Genomic DNA, 26,456 nt, shown 5'->3' on the forward strand with positions numbered 1-26,456 from the left:
CAGACAGATACTCAGCTACTGCTCTGTTCAATCATTGGGAATCTTTTGAGTTAAATATCGTTACATTTTTCAGAGACAGTCATTTATGCATTAAGGAATCAACTATACAGTCAGACACTCAATTTGTTTTTACCAATCAAACTACATGACAACATAATGGTAATAATGTATTTGAATTATGAATCTTTATTGATTAAACTGGGTAAATCAACGGGCCTATTGACAATAGAGGTAAATTAATGTGTGCATGACTTTTGTTATTGCGCTTATTTTGACTGATTTTCACGGGGCTACAGATGATAAACAATCTCTTACCCTTCCATTTGGGACCAATTTTATTGTAGTGATCAACAACATTTACATAGAAGTAGTTTATTTTACGAACGTGCTCGCTGTCTCTTTAGGGGCGGCAGGTAGCCTCGTGGTTAGAGCGTTGGGCCAGTAACCGAAAGGTCATTCAGAAGAAGGCAATTAACCCCACTGTTTATAGGCCGTCATTGTAAATAAGAATTTGTTCTTAACTGACTTGCCTAGTTAAATAAAGGTTTAATTATTATTATTTTATTTTTTTACAGTAATGACGTCATTCACGAGGGGGGTAGCCCGTAGTCAGTTCGTGGAGGCAAAAGAGATAAATAGTAATGCCGTCTTTTTGTAGGTACTAACTCCACCATGGTTCATTGGACAAAGCCTATGGTGAAATGAATAGCCTATGGTGAAATGAATGGCCTATGGTGAGATGAATGAAGGTCTGTGGTAAACACAGGCTTAGGAGCTAATGTTTTGTTCTATGAGCTCATTTTCATCAGCTAACGTCACTTTTTGTGCATTTTGAAGCGTTTATGTAATCCCAAAAAAGCACAAAAGTCTTCATAATTCATGAAGTTCATGTTAACTGACTTATATTAGCTCATAGAACAAAACGTATACGATTTTCTAAGCCTGTGTTATCCTCAGACCTTATTTCCGGCCTTTATCCCAAAACCCTATTCTTTCCCCATTAATTTTCCGCATAGGAATGGCTGAATGAACCAGAGGTAACTCATTTCCGGTTTTTAGGACTACAAGCTGGCGATCTCTATAGATAAATCTTTGGGAGAGGCGTGAGAAAGAGACCAATTTCAAGTGAATAAAAAAGTTTTGTTGGCAATCGGCTTTGAAATCAATTGATGATAGCTTCAGCTATACGCTAGAATGAAAATTTAGCCTACAAAGCTGGAAGCGAACAGTATCTTCTTACATTGTAAAGTGTTCTAGCCTGTATGGACATTGTTTTGCGAACAGTAATGAACAGTTTCAACATTCCTGCATGCATTATATATCGCATTATTCAAGTGTGTTAACTTCCTTGCAGCATGATGCAGTATCGATAAAGTACCAAAGTTCCGGTATACCGTGCAACACTAGAAATGATGTTGTTTTTTAACATTTTGACTCGTCCTCGTTTTTAGTTTCCTCACTCCGTGAGTTAGTCTTGATATCTTATCCCATGTCTGTCCCTGGTTCCCCGCTTGCATGACAAAACCGAGAGTTTTTTTTGTCTGTGAGAAGAGCCGAATGTTGTCTGCGAGAGAAGAGTGTGTAGTACAGTCACAGTGAGCCTTTTTGAAGGGAGAGAAGAGAGAGAGAGGCTTAACAACTGTACCAGGATCCTCTTTCTCCCCCGGGGACTACCGCCAACGCTGCTGCTGCTGCGAGGTATGCAGCCGCTTCCCTTTCATGCTCTGCCCTATTTTTTTCTCTCTCTTTATCTCACTCTCTCTTTCACTCACACACACACACACACACACACACACTCACACACACACCTCTGATTGTCTCTCTGTCTAGTCCCCCCTCTCTTAGACACATTCACCTATACACACACACACTCGCAGACAAACTCACAGACAATCCCTCTTCTTACTCTGCTTTTTTCCCCCACTTCCCCTTCTACTTTTTAACTCTATAACACAGACACCCCCGCCCCCTCACCAACTCCTCTGCTGGCCTCATCCATTTACCTTGTAGCACTAGAATGATTGGGGCGTTTAAATATTTCAGAGGGAAACAGCGGCCTCTGTCCCATCCAGGCTATTCTCTGGCGAGAGGGTAAACGGCGGGAGTGTAGCACTGGGAGACGTACGTTCACTAATTCATAGCTGCCTCTTCGAAAGCCTCCTCAGGAGGAGCTGCTAAGCCTATAGTCTCCCTCGAATGATCTAATGGCCCATTATGGGCCATTAGATCATTCGAGGGAGACTATGGGCCATTAGATCATTCGAGGGATGATCTAATGGCCCATGATCTAATGGCCCATAGTCTCCCTCGGGTGATCTAATGGCCCATAGTCTCCCTCGGGTGATCTAATGGCCCATAGCCTCCCTCGGGTGATCTAATGGCCCATAGTCTCCCTCGAATGATCTAATGGCCCATAATCTCCCTCGGGTGATCTAATGGCCCATAGTCTCCCTCGGGTGATCTAATGGCCCATAGCCTCCCTCGGGTGATCTAATGGCCCATAGTCTCCCTCGAATGATCTAATGGCCCATAGTCTCCCTTGGGTGATCTAATGGCCCATAGTCTCCCTCGGGTGATCTAATGGCCCATAGCCTCCCTCGGGTGATCTAATGGCCCATAGTCTCCCTCGGGTGATCTAATGGCCCATAGTCTCCCTCGGGTGATCTAATGGCCCATAGTCTCCCTCGAATGATCTAATGGCCCATAATCTCCCTCGGGTGATCTAATGGCCCATAATCTCCCTCGGGTGATCTAATGGCCCATAGCCTCCCTCGGGTGATCTGATGGCCCATAGTCTCCCTCGAATGATCTAATGGCCCATAGTCTCCCTCGAATGATCTAATGGCCCATAATCTCCCTCGGGTGATCTAATGGCCCATAATCTCCCTCGGGTGATCTAATGGCCCATAGTCTCCCTCGGGTGATCTAATGGCCCATAGTCTCCCTCGGGTGATCTAATGGCCCATAGTCTCCCTCGGGTGATCTAATGGCCCATAGCCTCCCTCGGGTGATCTAATGGCCCATAGCCTCCCTCGGGTGATCTAATGGCCCATAGCCTCCCTCGGGTGATCTAATGGCCCATAGCCTCCCTCGGATGATCTAATGGCCCATAGCCTCCCTCGGATGATCTAATTGGCCCATAGTCTCCCTCGGGTGATCTGATGGCCCAGATGGGTGTGTGGTTATCAGTAATATATGGTACTGTGGGTTAACTCCACAATATATCAGTATGTTTGCGATTTTCTTCAACTGTATTTCTGCCAATTGTGTCTGCATGTGGTTTAGTCTGTGTGTACGTGGTTAAAAATTAAGTTGAAGTCAGAAGTTTACATACACTTAGGTTGGAGTCATTAACTCGATTTTCAACCACTCCACAAATTTCTTGTTAACAAACTATAGTTTTGGCACGTCGGTTAGGACATCTACTTTGTGCATGACACAAGTAATTTTTCCAACAATTGTTTACAGACAGATTACTTCACTTATAATTCACTGTATCACAATCCCAGTGGGTCAGAAGTTTACATACACTAAGTTGACTGTGCCTTTAAACAGCTTGGAAAATTCCAGAAAATGATGTCATGGCTTTAGAAGCTTCTGATAGGCTAATTGACATAATTTGAGTCAATTGGAGGTGTACCTGTGGATGTATTTTAAGGCCTACCTTCAAACTCGGTGCCTCTGCTTGACATCATGTGAAAATCAAAAGAACTCAGCCAAGACCTCGACATTTTGTTTTTTAAATTGTAGACCTCCACAAGTCTGGTTCATCCTTGGGAGCAATTTCCAAATGCCTGAAGGTACCACGTTCACATGTACAAACAATAGTACGCAAGTATAAACACCATGGGACCACGCAGCCGTCATACCGCTCAGGAAGGAGACACGTTCTGTTTCCTAGAGAACAACAGCAAAGGACCTTGTGAAGATGCTGGAGGAAACAGGTACAAAAGTATCTATATCCACAGTAAAACGAGTCCTATATTGACATAATCTGAAAGGCCGCTCAGCAAGGAAGAAGCCACTGCTCCAAAACCGCCATAGAAAGCCAGACTATGGTTTGCAACTGCACATTGGGACAAAGATTGTACTTTTTGGAGAAATGTCCTCTGATCTAATGAAACAAATTAGAACTTTTGGGCAATAATGACCATCGGAATGTGATGAAAGAAATAAAAGCTGAAATAAATCATTCTCTCTACTATTATTCTGACATTTCACATTCTTAAAATAAAGTGGTGATCCTAACTGACCTAAGACAATGGGATTTTTACTAGGATTAAATGTCAGCAATTGTGAAACCGAGTTCAAATATATTTGGCTAAGGTGTATGTAAACTTCCGACTTCAACCGTATACGTGATTGTTTTTTGTCCGTGCCTTTTTGTCTCTGTGACGTGACCCTCAGATCCGACACTAACACTAATGGCCCTCTCAGCCAGCCAAACAGGCCCATCTGTCAGCTAGGGGTCAAATGGGGCAAGCACAAGGTCACGCCAGGCAGACAGATAGGTCAACAGGGCCCAGGGGGGTTAAGGGAAATATGAGAGCCCTCTGCCACTCGCCGTCCCTCTCCCTCTGACCCCTCCCCCTCTCCACCATACAACCCCCACCCCGTCAGTCTGGTCAGGTGAGGAAGCTAAGGAAGCGCCTAATTATAATTTTTTTAAACCTTTATTTAACTCTTAAATGCGCAATATGTAGAAATCGCTCCGCCATTACACGGTTGATAAAATTCTATCATGTTTGCCTAATTTTGGTTTATATGGCAAAACAAGCAGTGTATAGTGTAGAGAGTCAATGCGAAATCTAAACCGCTGTGAAATATATTTTCAATAACCAAAGATATCATATCTTTAGCTGTTTTGAAGCCTGTGTACATAACCGAAACATATGTGAAAGCTAAACTTAGGAACGGGAAGCATAGAAATGGAGCACAAACAACAGATCTCCTGCTTGTCAGACTTGCTTTCAAAGAGAACGAAAGATCTATAGCTAATATGTCTATGTGAATTTGGTTCGGTCACCCGGAAAGCGCCGTACTGGACCTGCTCGTTTGGTCAGTGTTGTGCTGACATCACCAGGGTTGTGGGTGATGTGCTGCATGGAACTGAAATTGTATGCTCGATGATCCAATAATTACTAATGACAAGAACAGAAAACGTGAAGAGTAAGCCAGATTCAGAGAGAAAACGCTTTGCTTTATTCAACAACAAAACTCCTGGTCATGCTTTGACAATGGCTCACCCACGGTTAGCATGCCTCCATGAAAACACTTGTGTTGGAATCGAGACTAAGCAAAAAGCGAGGGAGGGAGTGGTGGCGAGAGAGGACATACATCATTTTGCCTGATGGGAGTTCTGGAAAGAAAGAGGGAAGGAAAAAGTCCTCCTGTGTGATGCTGGTTTCTAATTGAGTCTGCCTTCCACGGGTCATCAGATCCTCAAAAAGTTATACAGCTGCACCCTCGAGAGCATCCTCACTGGTTGCATTACCGCTTGGTATGGCAACTGCTCGGAATCCGACCACTAGGCGCTACAGAGGGTAGTGTGTACTGCCCAGTGCATCACTGGGGCCAAGCTTCCTGGCATCCAGAACCTCTATACCAGGCAGTGTCAGAGGAAGGCCCTAAGGAGGAAGACTCCAGCCACCCTAGTCATAGACTGTTCTCTCCGCTACCGCACGGAAAGCGGTACTGGAGTGCCAAGTCTAGATCCAAAAGGCTCCTTAACAGCTTCTATCCCCAAGAGATATGACTGCTAAACAGTCAATCAAATGCCTACCCGGACTATTTGCATTGACCCCCTTTTTTACGCTGCTGCTACTCGCTGTTTATTATCTGCGCATAGTTACTTTACCCCTACCTACATTTCCATATCTCAATTACCTCGCCTGGGTACCGCTACCCCCTGTACACCCCCCCGTTTTATAGTTATTGTTATAATTCTAGCAAATTATTTGCGCACTTAAAAAAACAAAATCTGGATTGTTGGTTAAGGGTTTGTAAGTAAGCATTTCACGGTAATGTCTACACCTATTGTATTCGGCGCTTGTGACCAAATACAATTTGATATGATTTATTAAAGTAGATGTCAGTTTGACTGAGTGGGAACTCCCCTTTTGAGATCCAGGTCAAAATGCACTTTGGAGCCATTCATTGTAGTCCAGCCATGTCCTTGATCAGGGTGAACCGCCTTTGGCATCTTGTCGGCTTCTTTCTCAAATGTCCCCATTTTAGCTGAGGTGACAAGGAAGCTTGCGGAGCCTAGTCGTTAGCGACGCTAGCTCACTATAGCTGGTGTACGTCGCCTACCCGGGAGGATCGATTAGTGATGCGCTGATCAGTTTGGCTTTCATCTGATAAAATCCTGGTTTTGTTATTACACATGGTTTCATTTTAACACATGGTGTCTGGGACCAGTTTGGGTGGCGTAGCCCCAGGCGTGCAGGTAGAGTTCCACGTGAGGACGAGGGCGTCCCTATTTCACCCTCTAATGTGCCACTCATACACGAGTCAGGACTCGTACAAGGACAGCTTGGCAGAAAAGAGGTCAGACAGGGCTCCAGGGAACAGGGGGCTGGCGCGCACACACAAAGACTGAGTGCGAAGGCAGGAGAGGGAAGGAGAGAAGGAGAAGAAGGGTGAGACGAACAGCGCTGGAGAGGGTGAGAGAGGGGTGAGAAAATGGAGCGAGTGTAATGTGAAATAAGCACGGGGAAAGAGGAGGAAAATGTCTTACTTACTTGTTTGAAATGTCTTACTTCCTGTGTTTTTTTTTTTTTTACCTTAAAACGTGTTGGTTTGATACCGTACAGCAGCACAACATCAGTGTGTCCCCCTCTCACTCCCCCTTTTTCTTTTCACCTACAGCGTATCTCTCACCATAGCTCTCTTTCATCTCGTTTCTGAGCCCGCTTTCTCTGTCGCCCCTTTTTTCTACCTGCCCAAAATACCTCCCTTAGCTGGCACAAAGACACCACTGAAGCCTCAACCGTCACTCGTTTCCTCTCTCTCTCTCTGTGTGTGTGTGTGTGCGTGCGCCTGGAGAGGAGATAAAGACTTCACATCCTCCTCTCTCGTGTCTTCTTTCTGTCTCTGTTAGGGCTGGTGTATTTTCAGTGACACCCTGGCTTATTTTGAACACAGGAAACACCGGCTGATCTGTAGTGGATATACTTGGAAAGATGCAGCTGAGCATAGACTGAAAAAGTAGATGAGGCTCGGGCTCAAATGGGATATAGAACTGGTACCATTCATCATAGCGATCGACTAGTATCTATATATCTAGACATCCTATAAAACGTTTAGTAGATCCAAGACAGTAATCGTCAAAGTTGTTCCTGGGAAATGAATTGGTTATTGACCTGCAAGGAAAGCGCATTCACTTCCCCCTCCACACACCTGAACCACTGTTCTCCGGTCCTCAACTCAACGCATCCTCCAGTTAGCATCGTAGAGACGCTCTCATTACCTCTGATTCAGGATCTGTGCTAAATGACAACGAGTGACGGGTTGATCTGGTAGCATTTGGGCTAGACTGAATTTCAGCATCCCAAGAGCCAGACCTTTTCCATTGTGTATTTGTCTAGTTTTATTCCTTTTCTTGTTTTTCTATGTTTTGTATTTGAGCTATTCAGAGCGACCGAGGACACTAGAGGAAGGGCCTTGGCCTGACAACAACAGGCAGTGAATACATAGTTTTCTCATTTAGTTTTTTTTCTTCCCTCCCCTGTATTTATGCTCCCGAGTGGCTCGGTGGTCTAAGACACTGCATCTCAGTGCAAGAGGTGTCACTGCAGTACCTGGTTCGAATCCAGGCTGCATCACATCCGGCCGGTGATTGGGAGTCCTATAGGGCGGCGCACAATTGGCCAAAGCTAATATAATGGTGCTTTGGCGTGCCATGTTTTTCTAGTGGTCCTGTTCTTCGTCTGTTCCAAACCCAGCGATCACTGGAGGGATCCTAGATGGTCTCTATCGTTTTTCGTCATCCTCGGTTTCGCTCTCTTTCTCTCTCTCTGTGTCTCCCCCCCCACCAATGTCTTCCTCAACTTTTTCCTCTCGTTTCATTCTCACACACAGCGAAAACATTGTCTGTTTTGAAAATAATACTTTGTAGACCATAAGTATGCACACACACTCCCCAACTGACTCTCTAATCACACACACACACACACACACACACATACACACACACACACTCACACTCACACTCACACTCACACTCACACTCACACTCACACTCACACACACTCACAAATGTAATGGTTTTGGAATTCCCCCCCCAGCCCCTATACCGGTGTTATTGTTGGCACCTATCCAGCACTGATGGGAAGGTGGACTGAGCTTGCAGAAAAAAGAGGGGGGGGGGGGGGTGTGCAGACACTGGAATGTGTGTTATGTCAGGAGATATAGAGGGGAAGCCGGGAAAGGGCGGGGACCGGAGATGACTGGGGGTCAAAGGGGAAAGGGCAGAGGGGAACATGGCTGGGGATTGGAGGACAGAAGGACAGGGGGGAATAGCAAATGTGTGGGGGGCAGGGTGTTGGGTATGTCGAGGGAGAATGGAAAGAATCTGGAAAGGGAGAGAGAAAAGGAGAGATGCAGGGGGAGGTAAATGTAGAGGGAGTGAGAGAGATGAGTGAAAGGTAGAAGAATGTGTGGGGGTTTAGTGTGGTAATGATGGAAACAAGTAAGATTGTACACTGAGAAGTCTCTATCACACACACACACACACACACACACACACACACACACACACACACACACACACACACACACTAGAACATGTAGGACAGATTCATGCATCAACTTTCACATGGTGGGTTAGGGCCAGAAATATGTGTGTTATTAGGTCAGGGTTTGTTTGTTTGTGTGTGTGTGTGTGTTCCTATCCCCTTTCGTTCTCTCATGCTGCCTTGCAGGTTCTTTTGAGTCCTGGGGTAAAACTAGAGCACTTACTAACACTTCAGTGTTCAGTCTGACCCCTAAGCTTAACACACACACACACACACACACACACACACACACACACACACACACACACACACACACACACATACTAGGAGAGCTCTGACAGATTGAAGGTGTGTTGTGTGTACATAAATGTAACCTGTATGTGAGCCTGTGTGTGTGTGTCTGTGTGTGCGTTCAGGGTCTGCCTCTCACATCCTTCCACATGATGTAAGCCCCTCTACCAAGAAGTGGAGGAGATTACATGATGGACTGTGAATTACAAAGATGACTGTTTCTCATCACACCGAAGGCATGTCCTCCTTTTTTTTATAACGCATACAGCCGCTAGTGAAGGTCTACACGCCTTACAGGCTTCACATTTTGCTGCCTTAAAATGTCATCTAAAAAAGGGTTATAATTGAGATTTTTCCTAATGATCGACGCGACCTACTCCACATTTTCAAAGGAAAAGAAAAATGATATAAATATTTCCAAATTACACCCCAAAAAAAACGAAATGAGGAAGTATTGATTGCCTTCCCACCCCAGAGTTAATATTTGATGGAAACACCTTTGGCAGCCATTACATGAAAGTGAAGCGGCTCGTATTGTCATTCACTCTCTTTCATCCTAATTCTCTTTTGATCTATTTAAATCTCTCACTTAACCTTTGTCTTTCTCTCTCTCTTTCTCTCTCTTTCTCTCTCTTTCTCTCTCTTTCTTTCTCTCTCTCTCTCTCTCTCTCTCTCTTTCTCTCTCTCTCTCTCTCAACATGCAGTTACATCAGAAAGTGGTAATTATTTAAGTGAGCTGTGTTACATGTTACCTACCCAATTACCAACTGTGGTTCCACTGAATCTTTCATACGGGCCACTTGTTGCAATGTGCCATTGTCACTCATTTCCACCATGTCTTAATCGGTGATTAGGCTAAGTAATAGCATAGTTGTATGTCTTTAAGTTCATCCAGCCCTATAGATTAAGCTAACCTAATCTCCCGCTCCACTTTCTCTCTCTCTCTCTCTCTCTCTCTCTCTCTCTCTCTCTCTCTGCAGCCATAGAGACCCAGAGCACCAGCTCGGAGGAGATAGTCCCCAGTCCCCCCTCGCCGCCTCCTCCCCCGCGAATCTACAAACCCTGCTTCGTTTGTGCGGACAAGTCCTCGGGATACCACTATGGAGTCAGCGCCTGCGAGGGCTGCAAGGTGAGACACTTGGCCGTGCTCTTTTTCTGTCCGTCCATCTCGCGTTGTATCTCTCTGTCTTCACCTCCCTCCCGTTTGCCCGCCCGCTCGTTCTCACTCTTCCCTCTCCTCTTCCTCTCTCTCGCTTTGTGCCTCAGGACTTGGGGAACCTGAACTCTCAGGCCAGTGAATGACTTCAAATATCAGTCAAGTGCTGAGGAGAGTTTTAAAGCATGTACCAGAGTTATACACCATTGCCATAACTGTGTCGACTGCCTATTCTGACTATATTTACATTTACATTTAAGTCATTTAGCAGACGCTCTTATCCAGAGCGACTTACAAATTGGTGCATTCACCTTATGATATCCAGTGGAACAACCACTTTACAATAGTGCATCTAACTCTTTTAAGGGGGGGGGGGCGGTTAGAAGGATTACTTTATCCTATCCTAGGTATTCCTTAAAGAGGTGGGGTTTCAGGTGTCTCCGGAAGGTGGTGATTGACTCCGCTGACCTGGCGTCGTGAGGGAGTTTGTTCCACCATTGGGGTGCCAGAGCAGCGAACAGTTTTGACTGGGCTGAGCGGGAACTGTACTTCCTCAGAGGTAGGGAGGCGAGCAGGCCAGAGGTGGATGAACGCAGTGCCCTTGTTTGGGTGTAGGGCCTGATCAGAGCCTGAAGGTACGGGGGTGCCGTTCCCCTCACAGCTCCGTAGGCAAGCACCATGGTCTTGTAGCGGATGCGAGCTTCAACTGGAAGCCAGTGGAGAGAGCGGAGGAGCGGGGTGACGTGAGAGAACTTGGGAAAGTTGAACACCAGACGGGCTGCGGCGTTCTGGATGAGTTGTAGGGGTTTAATGGCACAGGCAGGGAGCCCAGCCAACAGCGAGTTGCAGTAATCCAGACGGGAGATGACAAGTGCCTGGATTAGGACCTGCGCCGCTTCCTGCGTGAGGCAGGGTCGTACTCTGCGAATGTTGTAGAGCATGAACCTACAGGAACGGGTCACCGCCTTGATGTTAGTTGAGAACGACAGGGTGTTGTCCAGGATCACGCCAAGGTTCTTAGCACTCTGGGAGGAGGACACAATGGAGTTGTCAACCGTGATGGCGAGATCATGGAACGGGCAGTCCTTCCCCGGGAGGAAGAGCAGCTCCGTCTTGCCGAGGTTCAGCTTGAGGTGGTGATCCGTCATCCACACTGATATGTCTGCCAGACATGCAGAGATGCGATTCACCACCTGGTTATCAGAGGGGGGAAAGGAGAAGATTAATTGTGTGTCGTCTGCATAGCAATGATAGGAGAGACCATGTGAGGATATGACAGAGCCAAGTGACTTGGTGTATAGCGAGAATAGGAGAGGGCCTAGAACAGAGCCCTGGGGGACACCAGTGGTGAGAGCACGTGGTGCGGAGACAGATTCTCGCCACGCCACCTGGTAGGAGCGACCTGTCAGGTAGGACGCAATCCAAGCGTGGGCCGCGCCGGAGATGCCCTGCTCGGAGAGGGTGGAGAGGAGGATCTGATGGTTCACAGTATCAAAGGCAGCCGATAGGTCTAGAAGGATGAGAGCAGAGGAGAGAGAGTTAGCTTTAGCAGTGCGGAGCGCCTCCGTGACACAGAGAAGAGCAGTCTCAGTTGAATGACTAGTCTTGAAACCTGACTGATTTGGATCAAGAAGGTCATTCTGAGAGAGATAGCAGGAGAGCTGGCCAAGGACGGCACGTTCAAGAGTTTTGGAGAGAAAAGAAAGAAGGGATACTGGTCTGTAGTTGTTGACATCGGAGGGATCGAGTGTAGGTTTTTTCAGAAGGGGTGCAACTCTCGCTCTCTTGAAGACGGAAGGGACGTAGCCAGCGGTCAAGGATGAGTTGATGAGCGAGGTGAGGTAAGGGAGAAGGTCTCCGGAAATGGTCTGGAGAAGAGAGGAGGGGATAGGGTCAAGCGGGCAGGTTGTTGGGCGGCCGGCCGTCACAAGACGCGAGATTTCATCTGGAGAGAGAGGGGAGAAAGAGGTCAAAGCACAGGGTAGGGCAGTGTGAGCAGAACCAGCGGTGTCGTTTGACTTAGCAAACGAGGATCGGATGTCGTCGACCTTCTTTTCAAAATGGTTGACAAAGTCATCAGCAGAGAGGGAGGAGGGGGGAGGAGGGGGAGGAGGATTCAGGAGGGAGGAGAAGGTGGCAAAGAGCTTCCTAGGGTTAGAGGCAGATGCTTGGAATTTAGAGTGGTAGAAATTGGCTTTAGCAGCAGAGACAGAAGAGGAGAATGTAGAGAGGAGGGAGTGAAAGGATGCCAGGTCCGCAGGGAGGCGAGTTTTCCTCCATTTCCGCTCGGCTGCCCGGAGCCCTGTTCTGTGAGCTCGCAATGAGTCGTCGAGCCACGGAGCAGGAGGGGAGGACCGAGCCGGCCTGGAGGATAGGGGACATAGAGAGTCAAAGGATGCAGAAAGGGAGGAGAGGAGGGTTGAGGAGGCAGAATCAGGAGATAGGTTGGAGAAGGTTTGAGCAGAGGGAAGAGATGATAGGATGGAAGAGGAGAGAGTAGCGGGGGAGAGAGAGCGAAGGTTGGGACGGCGCGATACCATCCGAGTAGGGGCAGTGTGGGAAGTGTTGGATGAGAGCGAGAGGGAAAAGGATACAAGGTAGTGGTCGGAGACTTGGAGGGGAGTTGCAATGAGATTAGTGGAAGAACAGCATCTAGTAAAGATGAGGTCAAGCGTATTGCCTGCCTTGTGAGTAGGGGGGGAAGGTGAGAGGGTGAGGTCAAAAGAGGAGAGGAGTGGAAAGAAGGAGGCAGAGAGGAATGAGTCAAAGGTAGACGTGGGGAGGTTAAAGTCACCCAGAACTGTGAGAGGTGAGCCATCCTCAGGAAAGGAACTTATCACTTATATTATATATTGCCTGGAAAAGCCTCCCGCTACCAGATTGAGCACCAGCTTGCAATCTGAAGTATCCTAAATAATTGAAGGCTGCCAGCATCTAAATGTATATTGGCCCTCCATTGGGACTGAGGTAAAGCACAGGTTAGTGCTAGCCTAACTAGTGCGCGACTACACAGTCCCCCTGCCATGTGTGTGCGTGTTTGATGTTTAGGTAGGCGCACAGTCCTTTCCTGTTCCCACACAAACCCTTCTTCTATCTCTCCTGGAAGAAAACGCACATCTTCATTAAATTTGCATGTTTTTTTTCTCCCTTTTTATCTTTTCTTGGTTGTTTCTCTCATTTGGGTCCCGGGAGGACGTGTATCTGTGGTCTACTTTTCATTTTTGTATTTTTTTGTTGTTGTTGCTGGAGGCTTCTCTTCTTTTTTTTCTTTTCTTTTTTTTTTGCAAATTGGAACGCTCATTCCCCACACACACTCATCCCCATTCCCAGATTTAGGGAAATTGGCTGTCTCTTGTCATCCCTAATAACAGAGCTGTCAAAACAGCAGAGGAACACTAATCAACATACGCATCCAGTATAATCTATTGATGTACGCAGGCTTTCAAACCTGATGAGTATGTCCACAGCCGCGTGGTAATATTGATTGACCCCTTTTGGATAAAGATAAGCAATTAACGACTGTATAAAATCAATGATTAAAAATGCTGAGCTATATTGTATGCCACGTTTTGGGGTGAATTATATATGTATACGAACACAACAGATTTGGTTTAACAGGTAGTCATTTTTCTTCTCGAAGAGGGAGGGTTCAAAATGATTGACACCCATGAAGATGGTTGTAAATAAAGTAGCCAAAAGTTTAGTATTTGGTCCCATATTCCTAACATGCAATGACTGCATCATCTTTGTGACTCTACAAACTCGTTGGATGCATTTGCAGGTAGTTTTGGTTGTGTTTCAGATTACTTTGTGCCCGATCGAAATGAATGGTAAATAAGGTTTTGTGTCATTTTGGAGTCACTTTTATTATAAATAAGAATATAATGTTTCTGAACACTTCTACGTGAATGTGGATGCTACCATAATTATGGATAATGAATTGTGAATAATGATGAGTAAGAAAGTTACAGAGGGTCAACGGTCATACCTCCAGGACATGCCAATAATAGGGGAGGTTAGCATCTATAAAAGCCACTCCGAAATGACACTACATTATTTACCATTAATTTATTTTGTACACAAATTAATCTGGAAAAAAAACAAAACGAACTGCAAATGCATCCAACAAGCATGAACAAAACGGACCCACTAGGCCATAGGCTTTTATTTTTTATTTGTTTTATTTAACCTTTATTTTACTAGGCAAGTCAGTTACGAACAAATTCCTATTTACAATGGCGGCCTACCCCGTCCAAACCCAAACCCGGACGACGCTGGGCCAATTGTGCGCCGCCCTATGGGACTCCCAATCACAGCCGGCTATGATACAGCCTGGACTCAAACCAGGGTCTGTAGTGACGCCTCTAGCACTGAGGTGCAGTGCCTAAGACCGCTGTGCCACTCGGGAGCCCTAAAAGAGAGAAGCGTTTTCATAAAACCCTTTTGCACGGGCAGGAGAAGAGCGAACAACAGACCTCCATTCCATTTCTACCAGATCTGACTTGTTTGTGTTCAAAATCAATGTTTGACCAAGCCACAGATTAGGTAATAAAACTAAGATATCCAATCAGATGGAACCAGCCGACATCCTAAAGAAAGGGGGTCACCTCTGTGTGAAGACTTGAGGTGGTGGGCTGGGTACAATAGAGACGAGACCGCATTCCTGAGACTGCACAAAGGAAATCCCTTGCATATACCGTGTCATCAGAGTACACGCTGAACCACTACACGTAACCAAAGAGATCGTACATGCGTGTCGATGGCATCCGAGTTCTCTTCAGGGAAGAAGTTTCGAATACAGATACCAATCACGGCTGCGGTAGTATTGTTCTCTCACACATTCCAATAGTCAGTCCGCTAGATACTGTGCGAGAGAGAGACCAAGATTTTGGCCCCTCAACAGGGGGAAGGGCAGACTGGCCCTTGAGTATTTTACTTGTGTTCCTTGGCCGTTTGCCATGCAGACCCAGAGGTGACAGAGAGCACATAGGGCAGAAGATTTAGCCATGTTACATACACACGACATACTGTGACCCCTGTGCATATACACAAGTAATCTGTTTTGCACACACACACACACACACACACACACACACACACACACACACACACACACACACCCCCCCCAGGCTGTTACCGGGGGCTAGGATTAGTGGTGCAGCTAAAGAGGCTTACAGAACGGGGAAGGCAGGACACGGTGTGATGTATGGAGTGGAATGGTGTACGGGTGTTGACCCCCCCACGGTAGAAGGTCACCGTAACGTGAGTAGATCCCCTGTCCCAGGTCGCACCAGGGTCAATCGCAGGCTCCCATGGGTCGGCCGGTGGCCAGGAAGAGATCAGGGGTCGGCCGGTGGCCAGGAAGAGATCAAGGATCCCATATCAGATATAGGTCCACAGTCCTGTCGGGCTGTTCTCTCTCTCCTCTCCTCTCTCATCCTTCTCTGCATCTCTCTTTTTCTATCTCTCTCCGATAATCTTTCTCTCTGTATTTTCATATTTATTTTGCTCTTTATCGACCTGAACACTTCCCCCATGGCTCTTCATTCTATCTCGCTCTCGCTCTCTCTCTCTCTATCGCTCGCTCGCCGTCTCTATCTCATGCTCTCTCTCTCTCTCTCTCGCCGTCTCTATCTCATTCTCTCTCTCTCTCTCTCGCCGTCTCTATCTCATTCTCTCTATCGCTCGCTCGCCGTCTCTATCTCATGCTCTCTCTCTCTCGCTCTCGCTCGCTGTCTATCTCATGCTCTGTCTCTTGCTCTCTCTTCCTATCTCTCTCTGTCATCCCCTTTTTATTTATAGACCCTTAACCCATGGGTTCCACAGGGCGTTCTGCCTGGCTGTAACCTGTGTGTGTTTCAGGTGTGTTTATGGGCAGTGTAGTTTGTGTTCCCCGACATCTGTCTGTGTACTTTTAACCCTCACCAAACCTTCGATCTTCTCCCCCGTTTTTAAATTCGGAGCGTTTCACTCTCGGAGCGTTCAGAGCGCGACACTAGACGCTCTGGCAAGAGGAGTAGGGTTGATCCGAGCGTTCTGACCAGCACAACGGTAGTCAAGCACCCAGGCTAACTGGCTAATGTTGGCTAGCTACTTCCAGACGCAAATGAGAGATCACCTCACTCTGACCATTTTACACGCTGTAGCAGAGCTGGTTATCCAGAGCGTTGGTAACTGTTCTGCTGGCAACAGTTTAATTACGCTTTTTCTTTTTGCCGACGTTCAACGGGTGTTGAGCGTTCGTAAATGTAGCAGTCGTTCTGCTCTCTGCACACTCGGACGAGAGTGCTCTGAAATGGGAGTAGATAGCCAGAATTAACAATGTCCATTGAGAACAACGACTATACAACTTAAGCTAAGAATGACGTGAATAATCAAGTCAATAAACGTTGGGTAGTTAGATAGCAGATAGTTAAAATACTGCCTGGCAAGTTTGATGTATTAGTAGCCAACTAACTTTAGGTACCTAGCTAACTTTTTTACATTTTATTTTTTATTTGTATTTTTTCACCTTTATTTAACCAGGTAGGCCAGTTGAGAACAATTTCTCATTTGCAATTGCGACCTGGCCAAGATAAAGCAAAGCAGTGCGACACAAACAACAGAGTTACACATGGAATAAACAAACGTACAGTCAATAACACAATAGAAAAGTCTATATACGGTGTGTGCAAAGGAGGTAAGATTAGGGAGGTAAGGCAATAAATAGGCCGTAGTGGCGAAGTAATTAGAATTTAGCAATTAAACACTGGAGTGATAGATGTGCAGAAGATTAATGTGCAAGTAGAGATACTGGGGTGCAAAGGAGCAAAAAATAATAAAATATGGGGATGAGGTAGTTGGATGTGCTATTTACAGATGGGCTATGTACAGGTGCAGTGATCTGTGAGCTAATCTGACAGCTGATGCTTAAAGTTAGTGAGGGAGATATGAGTCTCCAGCTTCAGTGATTTTTGCAATTCGTTCCAGTCATTGGCAACAGAGAACTGGAAGGAAAGGCTAATATAATTTTGGATTGGAGATGCTTAATGTGAGTCTGGAAGGAGAGTTTGCAGTCTAACCAGACACCTAGGTATTTGTAGTTGTCCACATATTCTAAGTCAGAACCGTCCAGAGTAGTGATGCTAGACGGGCGGGCAGGTGCGGGCAGCGATCGGTTGATGAGCATGCATTTAGTTTTACTTGCATTTAAGAGCAGTTGGAGGCCTCGGAAGGAGAGTTGTATGGCATTGAAGCTCGTCTGGAGGTCAGTTAACACAGTGTCCGAAGAGGGGCCAGAAGTATACAGAATGGTGTCTGCGTAGAGGTGGATCAGAGAATCACCAGCAGCAAGAGTGACATCATTGATGTATACAGAGAAGAGAGTCGGCCCGAGAATTGAACCCTGTGGCACCCCCATAGAGACAGCCAGAGGTCCGGACAACAGACCCTCCGATTTGACACATTGAACTCTATCAGAGAAGTAGTTGGTGAACCAGGCGAGGCAATCATTTGAGAAACCAAGGCTGTCGAGTCTGCCGATAAGAATGTTGTGATTGACAGAGTCGAAAGCCTTGGCCAGGTCGACGAATACGGCTGCACAGTATTGTCTTTTATCGATGGCGGTAATGATTTCGTTTAGGACCTTGAGCGTGGCTGAGGTGCACCCATGACCAGCTCAGTACATACCGGGACCACACGTGGTCCCGTGTGGCTCAGTTGGTAGAGCATGGCGCTTGCAACGCCAGGGTTGTGGGTTCATTCCCCACGGGGGGACCAGGATGAATATGTATGAACTTTCCAATTTGTAAGTCGCTCTGGATAAGAGCGTCTGCTAAATGACTTAAATGTAAATGTAATACCGGTACATACTGCTGAATTGCTATGCGGCTCGTAAGGATAATGTAGCTAACAAATTGTCAGCCAACGTAACGTAACTTATTTGAAAAGTCATTACTCTATTACCATTGGTCAACATTTTATTAACATTTGCCATAATTAGTTAACGCAATGAATTTGTATCTGCTCTCGTCGGACTTCGTCAGCATATTTCCCGCCGCTTTCTTAAAATCTGAAAACATTGTGAAGCCACGCCCATTTTCTGAAGAATAGCGTTATGGGCCCTAAACGCACGGGGAAAGTGTCGACTGCTTGTGTACTTCGTATTATAGGGAATTTAGGAACTTTTGGCATACTAACTATATCCATACTATGACCAATAAGCATACTACAAACTCAATTTACTTCACAAATAGTGCAGTTAGTGTGAGTATTCGAACACAGCTTTAATCCCCGTATTAGCACTTCTCTCCTGTAAAGCGCTAATTCCCCCTCTCTTTTATAATTGCTGTAGTTCCAGTATTGTTAAGTCTAGCTCCTGTAGTTTAGCCACAGTGTATTGTTTAATCCCAGAGCTGTAAGGTCTAGCTCCTGTAGTTTAGCCACAGTGTATTGTTTGATTCCAGAGCTGTAAGGTCTAGCTCCTGTAGTTTAGCCACAGTGTATTGTTTAATCCCAGAGCTGTAAGGTCTAGCTCCTGTAGTTTAGCCACAGTGTATTGTTTGATTCCAGAGCTGTAAGGTCTAGCTCCTGTAGTTTAGCCACAGTGTATTGTTTAATCCCAGAGCTGTAAGGTCTAGCTCCTGTAGTTTAGCCACAGTGTATTGTTTAATCCCAGAGCTGTAAGGTCTAGCTCCTGTAGTTTAGCCACCGTGTATTGTTTAATTCCAGAGCTGTAAGGTCTAGCTCCTGTAGTTTAGCCACAGTGTATTGTTTAATTCCAGAGCTGTAAGGTCTAGCTCCTGTAGTTTAGCCACAGTGTATTGTTTAATCCCAGAGCTGTAAGGTCTAGCTCCTGTAGTTTAGCCACAGTGTATTGTTTAATTCCAGAGCTGTAAGGTCTAGCTCCTGTAGTTTAACCACAGTGTATTGTTTGATTCCAGAGCTGTAAGGTCTAGCTCCTGTAGTTTAGCCACAGTGTATTGTTTAATCCCAGAGCTGTAAGGTCTAGCTCCTGTAGTTTAGCCACAGTGTATTGTTTGATTCCAGAGCTGTAAGGTCTAGCTCCTGTAGTTTAGCCACCGTGTATTGTTTGATTCCAGAGCTGTAAGGTCTAGCTCCTGTAGTTTAGCCACAGTGTATTGTTTGATCCCAGAGCTGTAAGGTCTAGCTCCTGTAGTTTAGCCACAGTGTATTGTTTGATCCCAGAGCTGTAAGGTCTAGCTCCTGTAGTTTAGCCACAGTGTATTGTTTAATCCCAGAGCTGTAAGGTCTAGCTCCTGTAGTTTAGCCACAGTGTATTGTTTGATTCCAGAGCTGTAAGGTCTAGCTCCTGTAGTTTAGCCACAGTGTATTGTTTAATCCCAGAGCTGTAAGGTCTAGCTCCTGTAGTTTAGCCACAGTGTATTGTTTGATTCCAGAGCTGTAAGGTCTAGCTCCTGTAGTTTAGCCACCGTGTATTGTTTGATTCCAGAGCTGTAAGGTCTAGCTCCTGTAGTTTAGCCACAGTGTATTGTTTAATCCCAGAGCTGTAAGGTCTAGCTCCTGTAGTTTAGTCACAGTGTATTGTTTAATTCCAGAGCTGTAAGGTCTAGCTCCTGTAGTTTAGCCACAGTGTATTGTTTAATCCCAGAGCTGTAAGGTCTAGCTCCTGTAGTTTAGCCACAGTGTATTGTTTGATTCCAGAGCTGTAAGGTCTAGCTCCTGTAGTTTAGCCACAGTGTATTGTTTGATTCCAGAGCTGTAAGGTCTAGCTCCTGTAGTTTAGCCACAGTGTATTGTTTGATTCCAGAGCTGTAAGGTCTAGCTCCTGTAGTTTAGCCACAGTGTATTGTTTGATTCCAGAGCTGTAAGGTCTAGCTCCTGTAGTTTAGCCACAGTGTATTGTCTGATTCCAGAGCTGTAAGGTCTAGCTCCTGTAGTTTAGCCACAGTGTATTGTCTGATTCCAGAGCTGTAAGGTCTAGCTCCTGTAGTTTAGCCACAGTGTATTGTTTGATTCCAGAGCTGTAAGGTCTAGCTCCTGTAGTTTAGCCACAGTGTATTGTCTGATTCCAGAGCTGTAAGGTCTAGCTCCTGTAGTTTAGCCACAGTGTATTGTCTGATTCCAGAGCTGTAAGGTCTAGCTCCTGTAGTTTAGCCACAGTGTATTGTCTGATTCCAGAGCTGTAAGGTCTAGCTCCTATAGTTTAGCCACAGTGTATTGTTTAATCCCAGAGCTGTAAGGTCTAGCTCCTGTAGTTTAGCCACAGTGTATTGTCTGATTCCAGAGCTGTAAGGTCTAGCTCCTGTAGTTTAGCCACAGTGTATTGTTTGATTCCAGAGCTGTAAGGTCTAGCTCCTGTAGTTTAGCCACAGTGTATTGTCTGATTCCAGAGCTGTAAGGTCTAGCTCCTGTAGTTTAGCCACAGTGTATTGTCTGATTCCAGAGCTGTAAGGTCTAGCTCCTGTAGTTTAGCTGTGGTTGTACTTCCAGTGCTCTAGGCCAGTCTTCGACCACGGTACCAGCCCTCTGCTGCCAGAACATTCTCCGCACCTTGCAATTACTGAGCTTCAGTCCAGCGGGATTTCAGGCCACTAACAGCTGTAGCTGTCAAAAGACAAGAGAGAGGAAACATACTATTTAGTGGGTGCATTTGTGTGTGTGCGTAGTACACCTCTCAACAGTGGTCCGTATGTGTCATAGGGACTCCCATGTGCACAGAAGTGCTCTCCACTCAACCTGTCCCTCCCTTCTATACCATTTCTCCCCTTCTCCTCTTTCTCCCTTCACATCTGCAAATGCACCCTCAGTGGCTTGGCGGCTCGGAGGCGTCAGAATTCACTAAGAGGGCTTTTCCACTGAAGGGCCGTGCCGTGAATATCACGGTTCCAATTTCATTTCCGTTTGCCCATGGCCCACTTGATTCCTGGAACCAAGCGGGATATTCAGCCTCGTTTGATATCTGGTACAGTCCTCGAACCAAGTAGGCTGGTGGGTGGGGTTACAAATGTCTGTATTCAATGATTGATGTCACGCAATGATGTCAGTGTGTGTCACGTTCGTTGTTAATACTCATGCACGAGTCAATGGTTCCATATTTAAAAGAGAAGGAAAATCTGACTACAAACAGTACAGCTACACTAACGAATAACACTAGAGCAAAAACGGAATAATGGAAGGACTTTTGAGCATCTGGGCAGAGCCTTTCGACGCATAAGCTGGTCTTTCAACAGGCTGAAACTATGCTCTCTGCGCATGACGATACGTTGTGAATTTCTCCGGCTCTTTTCAGCTGTCTCTTCTATTCTGTTCACTCTCCATTGCTGGCCACAAATTTTATTTTAAAAGGATGGCACAAAATAGCCAGGATAACGCCTCCACTAGATCTCCCGCCTCCATACTTAAAAATGGCAGTCCCCAAGGATCACAACAATGTCGCTGTCGAATTGCGTCAACGGTCGCTCTCCTAAAATCGTCACTAGCAGTTTTTCCCGCAAAATGAAACTTAGTCCTGATTCCAGTTCCACTGCAAATGTAAAACGACCAAGAACGAACAAGGCTAGTTCTAGCTGGTTCCGGCACGGCCCGTCGCGATCTAATTCCTCTAGTGCAGATATTCTCAAACTGGAAATATCGCATTGCCATCGGGCGTACGCTGAATAAAATGTGATTCACTTTTTATATATATATATATACACCTCAGGATACCTGACAGCTTTGTGACATCAAATGGACTTTGGTGGTCAAGATGTGCTGGTATCTGTACTGTTGCTGCAAAAGCCATGACAGGTAGACATAGTGGAGTGGTAATGCGCGTGCAAGCAGTTGCTCCCGATGCCACTTGGGTACACTGCAGCATCCACCGAGAGGCTCTTGCTACCATGTGAATGCCTGACAGAAAATTATTTAAGACGGAGACTCTCTCCAATACAACCTAACATTGCAGTGTTGCAGAGTTATGTGCATCCTTTCAAGCACACCCTTCTCATTAACCTGTGGTGAGTTATTCACAATTTTTGTTGAAAAAAATAAGGTTTTATATGTAAGATGGTTAAATAAAGAGCAAAATTATTGATTATTATTATTTGTGCCCTGGTCCTATAAGAGCTCTTTGTCACTTCCCACGAGCTGGGTTGTGACAACTCACACCCATTCTTATGTTTAATAAATGTATCGTATAGTGTGTGTGTGGCAGGCATACAATGATGGCACAAAAAACATAATTTGAGAGTGCGCTGACCCTGATGTATGCAGCTGGAGGTTGAATGTTTGAAGGGGTACGGGACTATATAAAGTTTGAGAACCACTGCTCTAGTGGACTTGTGCCGTCGAGGTATCCTGAGGTGTCCTTCCTCTCTGACCTCAAATCCAGGACCTCTCTAGTAAGAGTGTCAATAAGGCATCAGCAAACGAACCCAGCTGAATCCGAGATGGCCACTTACAGGTTAGAACCCTCATTCCGGCCCATAGCAGAATAAGAGAGAAAGAGTTCCTCCCTGAGACTGCATGAGACTGCAAATTGTACCCTTTTGAGAGGTGCCTTTTGGGACGTACACTTAGACGGCATAATAAAATCACAGCCCTGGACTGCACGAAGAGTGGTAGGGGAGTTTCACCATCCCGGTGTTTGCACCGTGGCGTAGTCACCTAGCTCACCTCTTTCCATTACATTTACATTACATTTAAGTCATTTAGCAGACGCTCTTATCCAGAGCGACTTACAAATTGGTGCATTCACCTTATGATATCCAGTGGAACAACCACTTTACAATAGTGCATCTAACTCTTTTAAGGGGGGGGTTAGAAGGATTACTTTATCCTATCCTAGGTATTCCTTAAAGAGGTGGGGTTTCAGGTGTCTCCGGAAGGTGGTGATTGACTCCGCTGACCTGGCGTCGTGAGGGAGTTTGTTCCACCATTGGGGTGCCAGAGCAGCGAACAGTTTTGACTGGGCTGAGCGGGAACTGTACTTCCTCAGAGGTAGGGAGGCGAGCAGGCCAGAGGTGGATGAACGCAGTGCCCTTGTTTGGGTGTAGGGCCTGATCAGAGCCTGAAGGTACGGAGGTGCCGTTCCCCTCACAGCTCCGTAGGCAAGCACCATGGTCTTGTTCCATCATGATTATTTCATGTCGGCTGTGGTATGCGTTGGACGGGCTGTGATATTGTGATGCATATTTGAGGGACTGAGAGGGTGTCACTCTCGCACTCTCTTTCTAGGGAGTGTTGACCTGCGCTAGTCTTTCTAGATCAGTTCCTAGATACAGTTGGAGGTTTACATACACCTTAGCCAAATACATTTAAAACTCAGTTTTTCCTGACATTTAATCCTCGTAAAAATTCCCTGTCTTAGGTCAGTTAAGATCACCACTTTATTTTAAGAATGTGAAATGTCAGAATAATAGTCGAGTGATTTATTTCAGCATTTATTTCTTTCATCACATTCCCAGTGGGTCAGAAGTTTACATACACTCAATTAGTATTTGGTAGCTTTTAAATTGTTTAACTCGGGTCAAATGTTTTGGGCAGCCTTCCACAAGCTTCCCACAATAAGGTGGGTGAATTTCGGTCCATTCCTCCTGACTGAGCTGGTGTAACTGAGTCAGGTTTGTAGGCCTCCTCCTTGCTCGCACACACTTTTTCAGTTCTGCCCACAAATGTTTTATGGGATTGCGGTCAGGGCTTTGTGATGGCCACTCCAATATCTTGACTTTGTTGTCCTTAAATCATTTTGCCACAACTTTGGAAGTATGCTTGGGGTTATTGTCCATTTGGAAGACCCATTTGCAACCAAGCTTTAACTTCCTGACTGATGTCTTGAGATGTTGCTTCAATATATCCACATAATTTTCCTACCTCATGATGCCATCTATTTTGTGAAGTGCACCAGTCCCTCCTGCAGCAAAGCACCCCAACAACATGATGCTGCAACTCTACTTTGTCTCTACTGACGCTTAGCTTGTTTGATTGCCTTGCGGAGGGAATAGCTACACTGTTTGTATTCGGTCATGTTTCCGGTCACCTTGCCCTGGTTAAAAGCAGTGGTTCGCGCGAATGCTACCATCAATCCACGGTTTCTGGTTTGGGAACGTTTTAATAGTTGCTGTGGGTACGACATCGATGATGCACTTTCTAATGAACTTGCTCACCGAATCAGCGTATTCGCCAATGTTGTTGTTGGACGCAATGCGGAACATATCCCAATCCACGTGATCGAAGCAGTCTTGAAGCGTGGAATCAGATTGGTCGGACCAGCGTTGAACAGACCTGAGCGCGGGAGCTTCTTGTTTTAGTTTCTGTCTGTAGGCTGGAAGCAACAAAATGGAGTCGTGGTCAGCTTTACCGAAAGGAGGGCGGGGGAGGGCCATATATGCATCGCGGAAGTTAGAATGACAATGATCCAGGGTTTTACCAGCCCTGGTTGCGCAATCGATATGCTGATTGAATTTAGGGAGTCTTGTTTTCAGATTAGCCTTGTTAAAATCCCCAGCTACAATGAATGCAGCCTCAGGATATGTGGTTTCCAGTTTACATAGTCAAATAAAGTTCGTTCAGGGCCATCGATGTGTCTGCTTGGGGGGGAATATATACGGCTGTGATTATAATCGAAGAGAATTCACTTGGTAGATAATGCGGTCGACATTTGATTGTGAGGAATTCTAAGTCCGGTGAACAGAAGGACTTGAGTTCCTGTATGTTGTTATGATCACACCACGTGGGATAAAGCCATGACATAATTTTCTAGAATTTTCCAAGCTGTTTAAAGGCACAGTCAACTTAGTGTATGTAAACGTCTGACCCACTGGAATTGTGATACAGTGCATTATAAGTGAAATAATCTGTCTGTAAACAATTGTTGGAAAAATTACTTGTCATGGACAAAGTAGATGTCCTAACCAACTTGCCAAAACTATAGTTTGTTGTTGAAAAATGAGTGGTTGAAAAATGAGTTTTAATGGGTTTTAATGACAACCTAAGTGTATGTACACTTTCGACTTCAACTGTAGCTGTAGCACGGGGAGTAGGGTCTCGCTCTACTGTTGTATCTGTGCCTTGTGTTTGATGCTGATTGGCCTGTGTTTGATGCTGATTGGCCTGTGTTTGATGCTGATTGGCCTGTGTAGGGCAGCATGATCCCATAAAGCATCAAACACACACCACTAGCACAACAATAGAGACCTTTCTGTTTTAGTTAGTGCTTACTCCTAGTTCTCCATGGATTCCAAGTTGACCTGATACTAATGCCAGATGTGATGAAGAATTTGCTGTTTGCATCAGTGGGAGTTGAGTCTATAAATGTGATAGCACGGAGACTTACCCAGTAAAAGGGCTTAACTGGAATGGAGAGATTCTCATGGTTGTGCCACTGCCGTGCCAAGCAGTGCCGTTGCCAAACTGGGCACAGGAATCTCCTCTGGCATGTGGAGAGGGCATCACCCATCACATTGGCAGTGCCTCTGTTGTAACATGACTACCTTCTGCTGGGAGGGTAGGCTTACATACAGTATGTTCACTATGTGACCGCACCCAGTGAAACGGGGCTAGATTCACGCCCCATCATGTCCACACTGACTCCATCACCGGCTGCATTCAGTTGCATTTCCCTACCTTTACAAAGCCCACAAGTCGAGGAAACCAGGGCCATTTGGCACAAAATGGCCGACATCAGATGTGCTATGTTTGCTAATGTATGGTACGTTTCAAGTCATCCATGTCAGCTCTGTTGATCCTGGTTGAGGGCGACAGACAAAGGGGGGTTAGGGAGGGGCTTAACGGGTCACCTGACCTTCATACAGGGCTCAGATCAGAGGAGTGTTTGGCCTGGCCTGTGCACGCTGCCGAAGCCATACCAACGCTGTTCTGCCACCACACACACACACACACACACACACACACACACACACACACACACACACACACACACACACACACACCAGCTCTGGTCTGCCAACATTAGGGGCTGTCGCCACTTAATCTCCCCCACAATTGTGTGTGGGCGTGCACGATGGAGTGGATTAGTGATATTGCTGGGCAAAGCGCAGCACCAGAGGGGCACACAAATCGCCGCCACGAGCAATACTCTTAGTTGCTGCAGGGCATCAGTTCATTAGCCTGTGCATCTGGCTGCAAATCTGGCCACATTTGCTCTCCGTTTCTCTTTCTTTACAGCCTGTTTATTCGTCACTTTCTGTCTGTTTGTATTTGCCCTCTGTTTACGTCTGATTTGTTTGTTTGCTTGCCTTGTCTGTCTGTCTGTACCCTCTACTCGTCTTCTCTCTGTCTATCTGTCCACCTGTATGTTTTTGTTCTTGACC

General features: G+C 46.0%; 1 protein-coding gene across 2 annotated transcripts in view; it reads left to right on the plus strand.

Annotated features, from left to right (window-relative positions):
* Positions 1–26,456, plus strand: part of LOC139564914 (retinoic acid receptor alpha-like) — a 178,879-nt gene that overhangs the window by 143,138 nt on the left and 9,285 nt on the right. For both annotated transcript variants that reach the window (XM_071384818.1, XM_071384819.1), the window contains one exon: positions 10,010–10,158. In XM_071384818.1, the coding sequence (XP_071240919.1) occupies positions 10,010–10,158 (149 nt within the window). The remainder of the gene's footprint in view (positions 1–10,009; positions 10,159–26,456) is intronic.

This window comes from Salvelinus alpinus, chromosome 36, assembly GCF_045679555.1.
Source record: "Salvelinus alpinus chromosome 36, SLU_Salpinus.1, whole genome shotgun sequence".
NCBI lineage: Eukaryota > Metazoa > Chordata > Actinopteri > Salmoniformes > Salmonidae > Salvelinus > Salvelinus alpinus.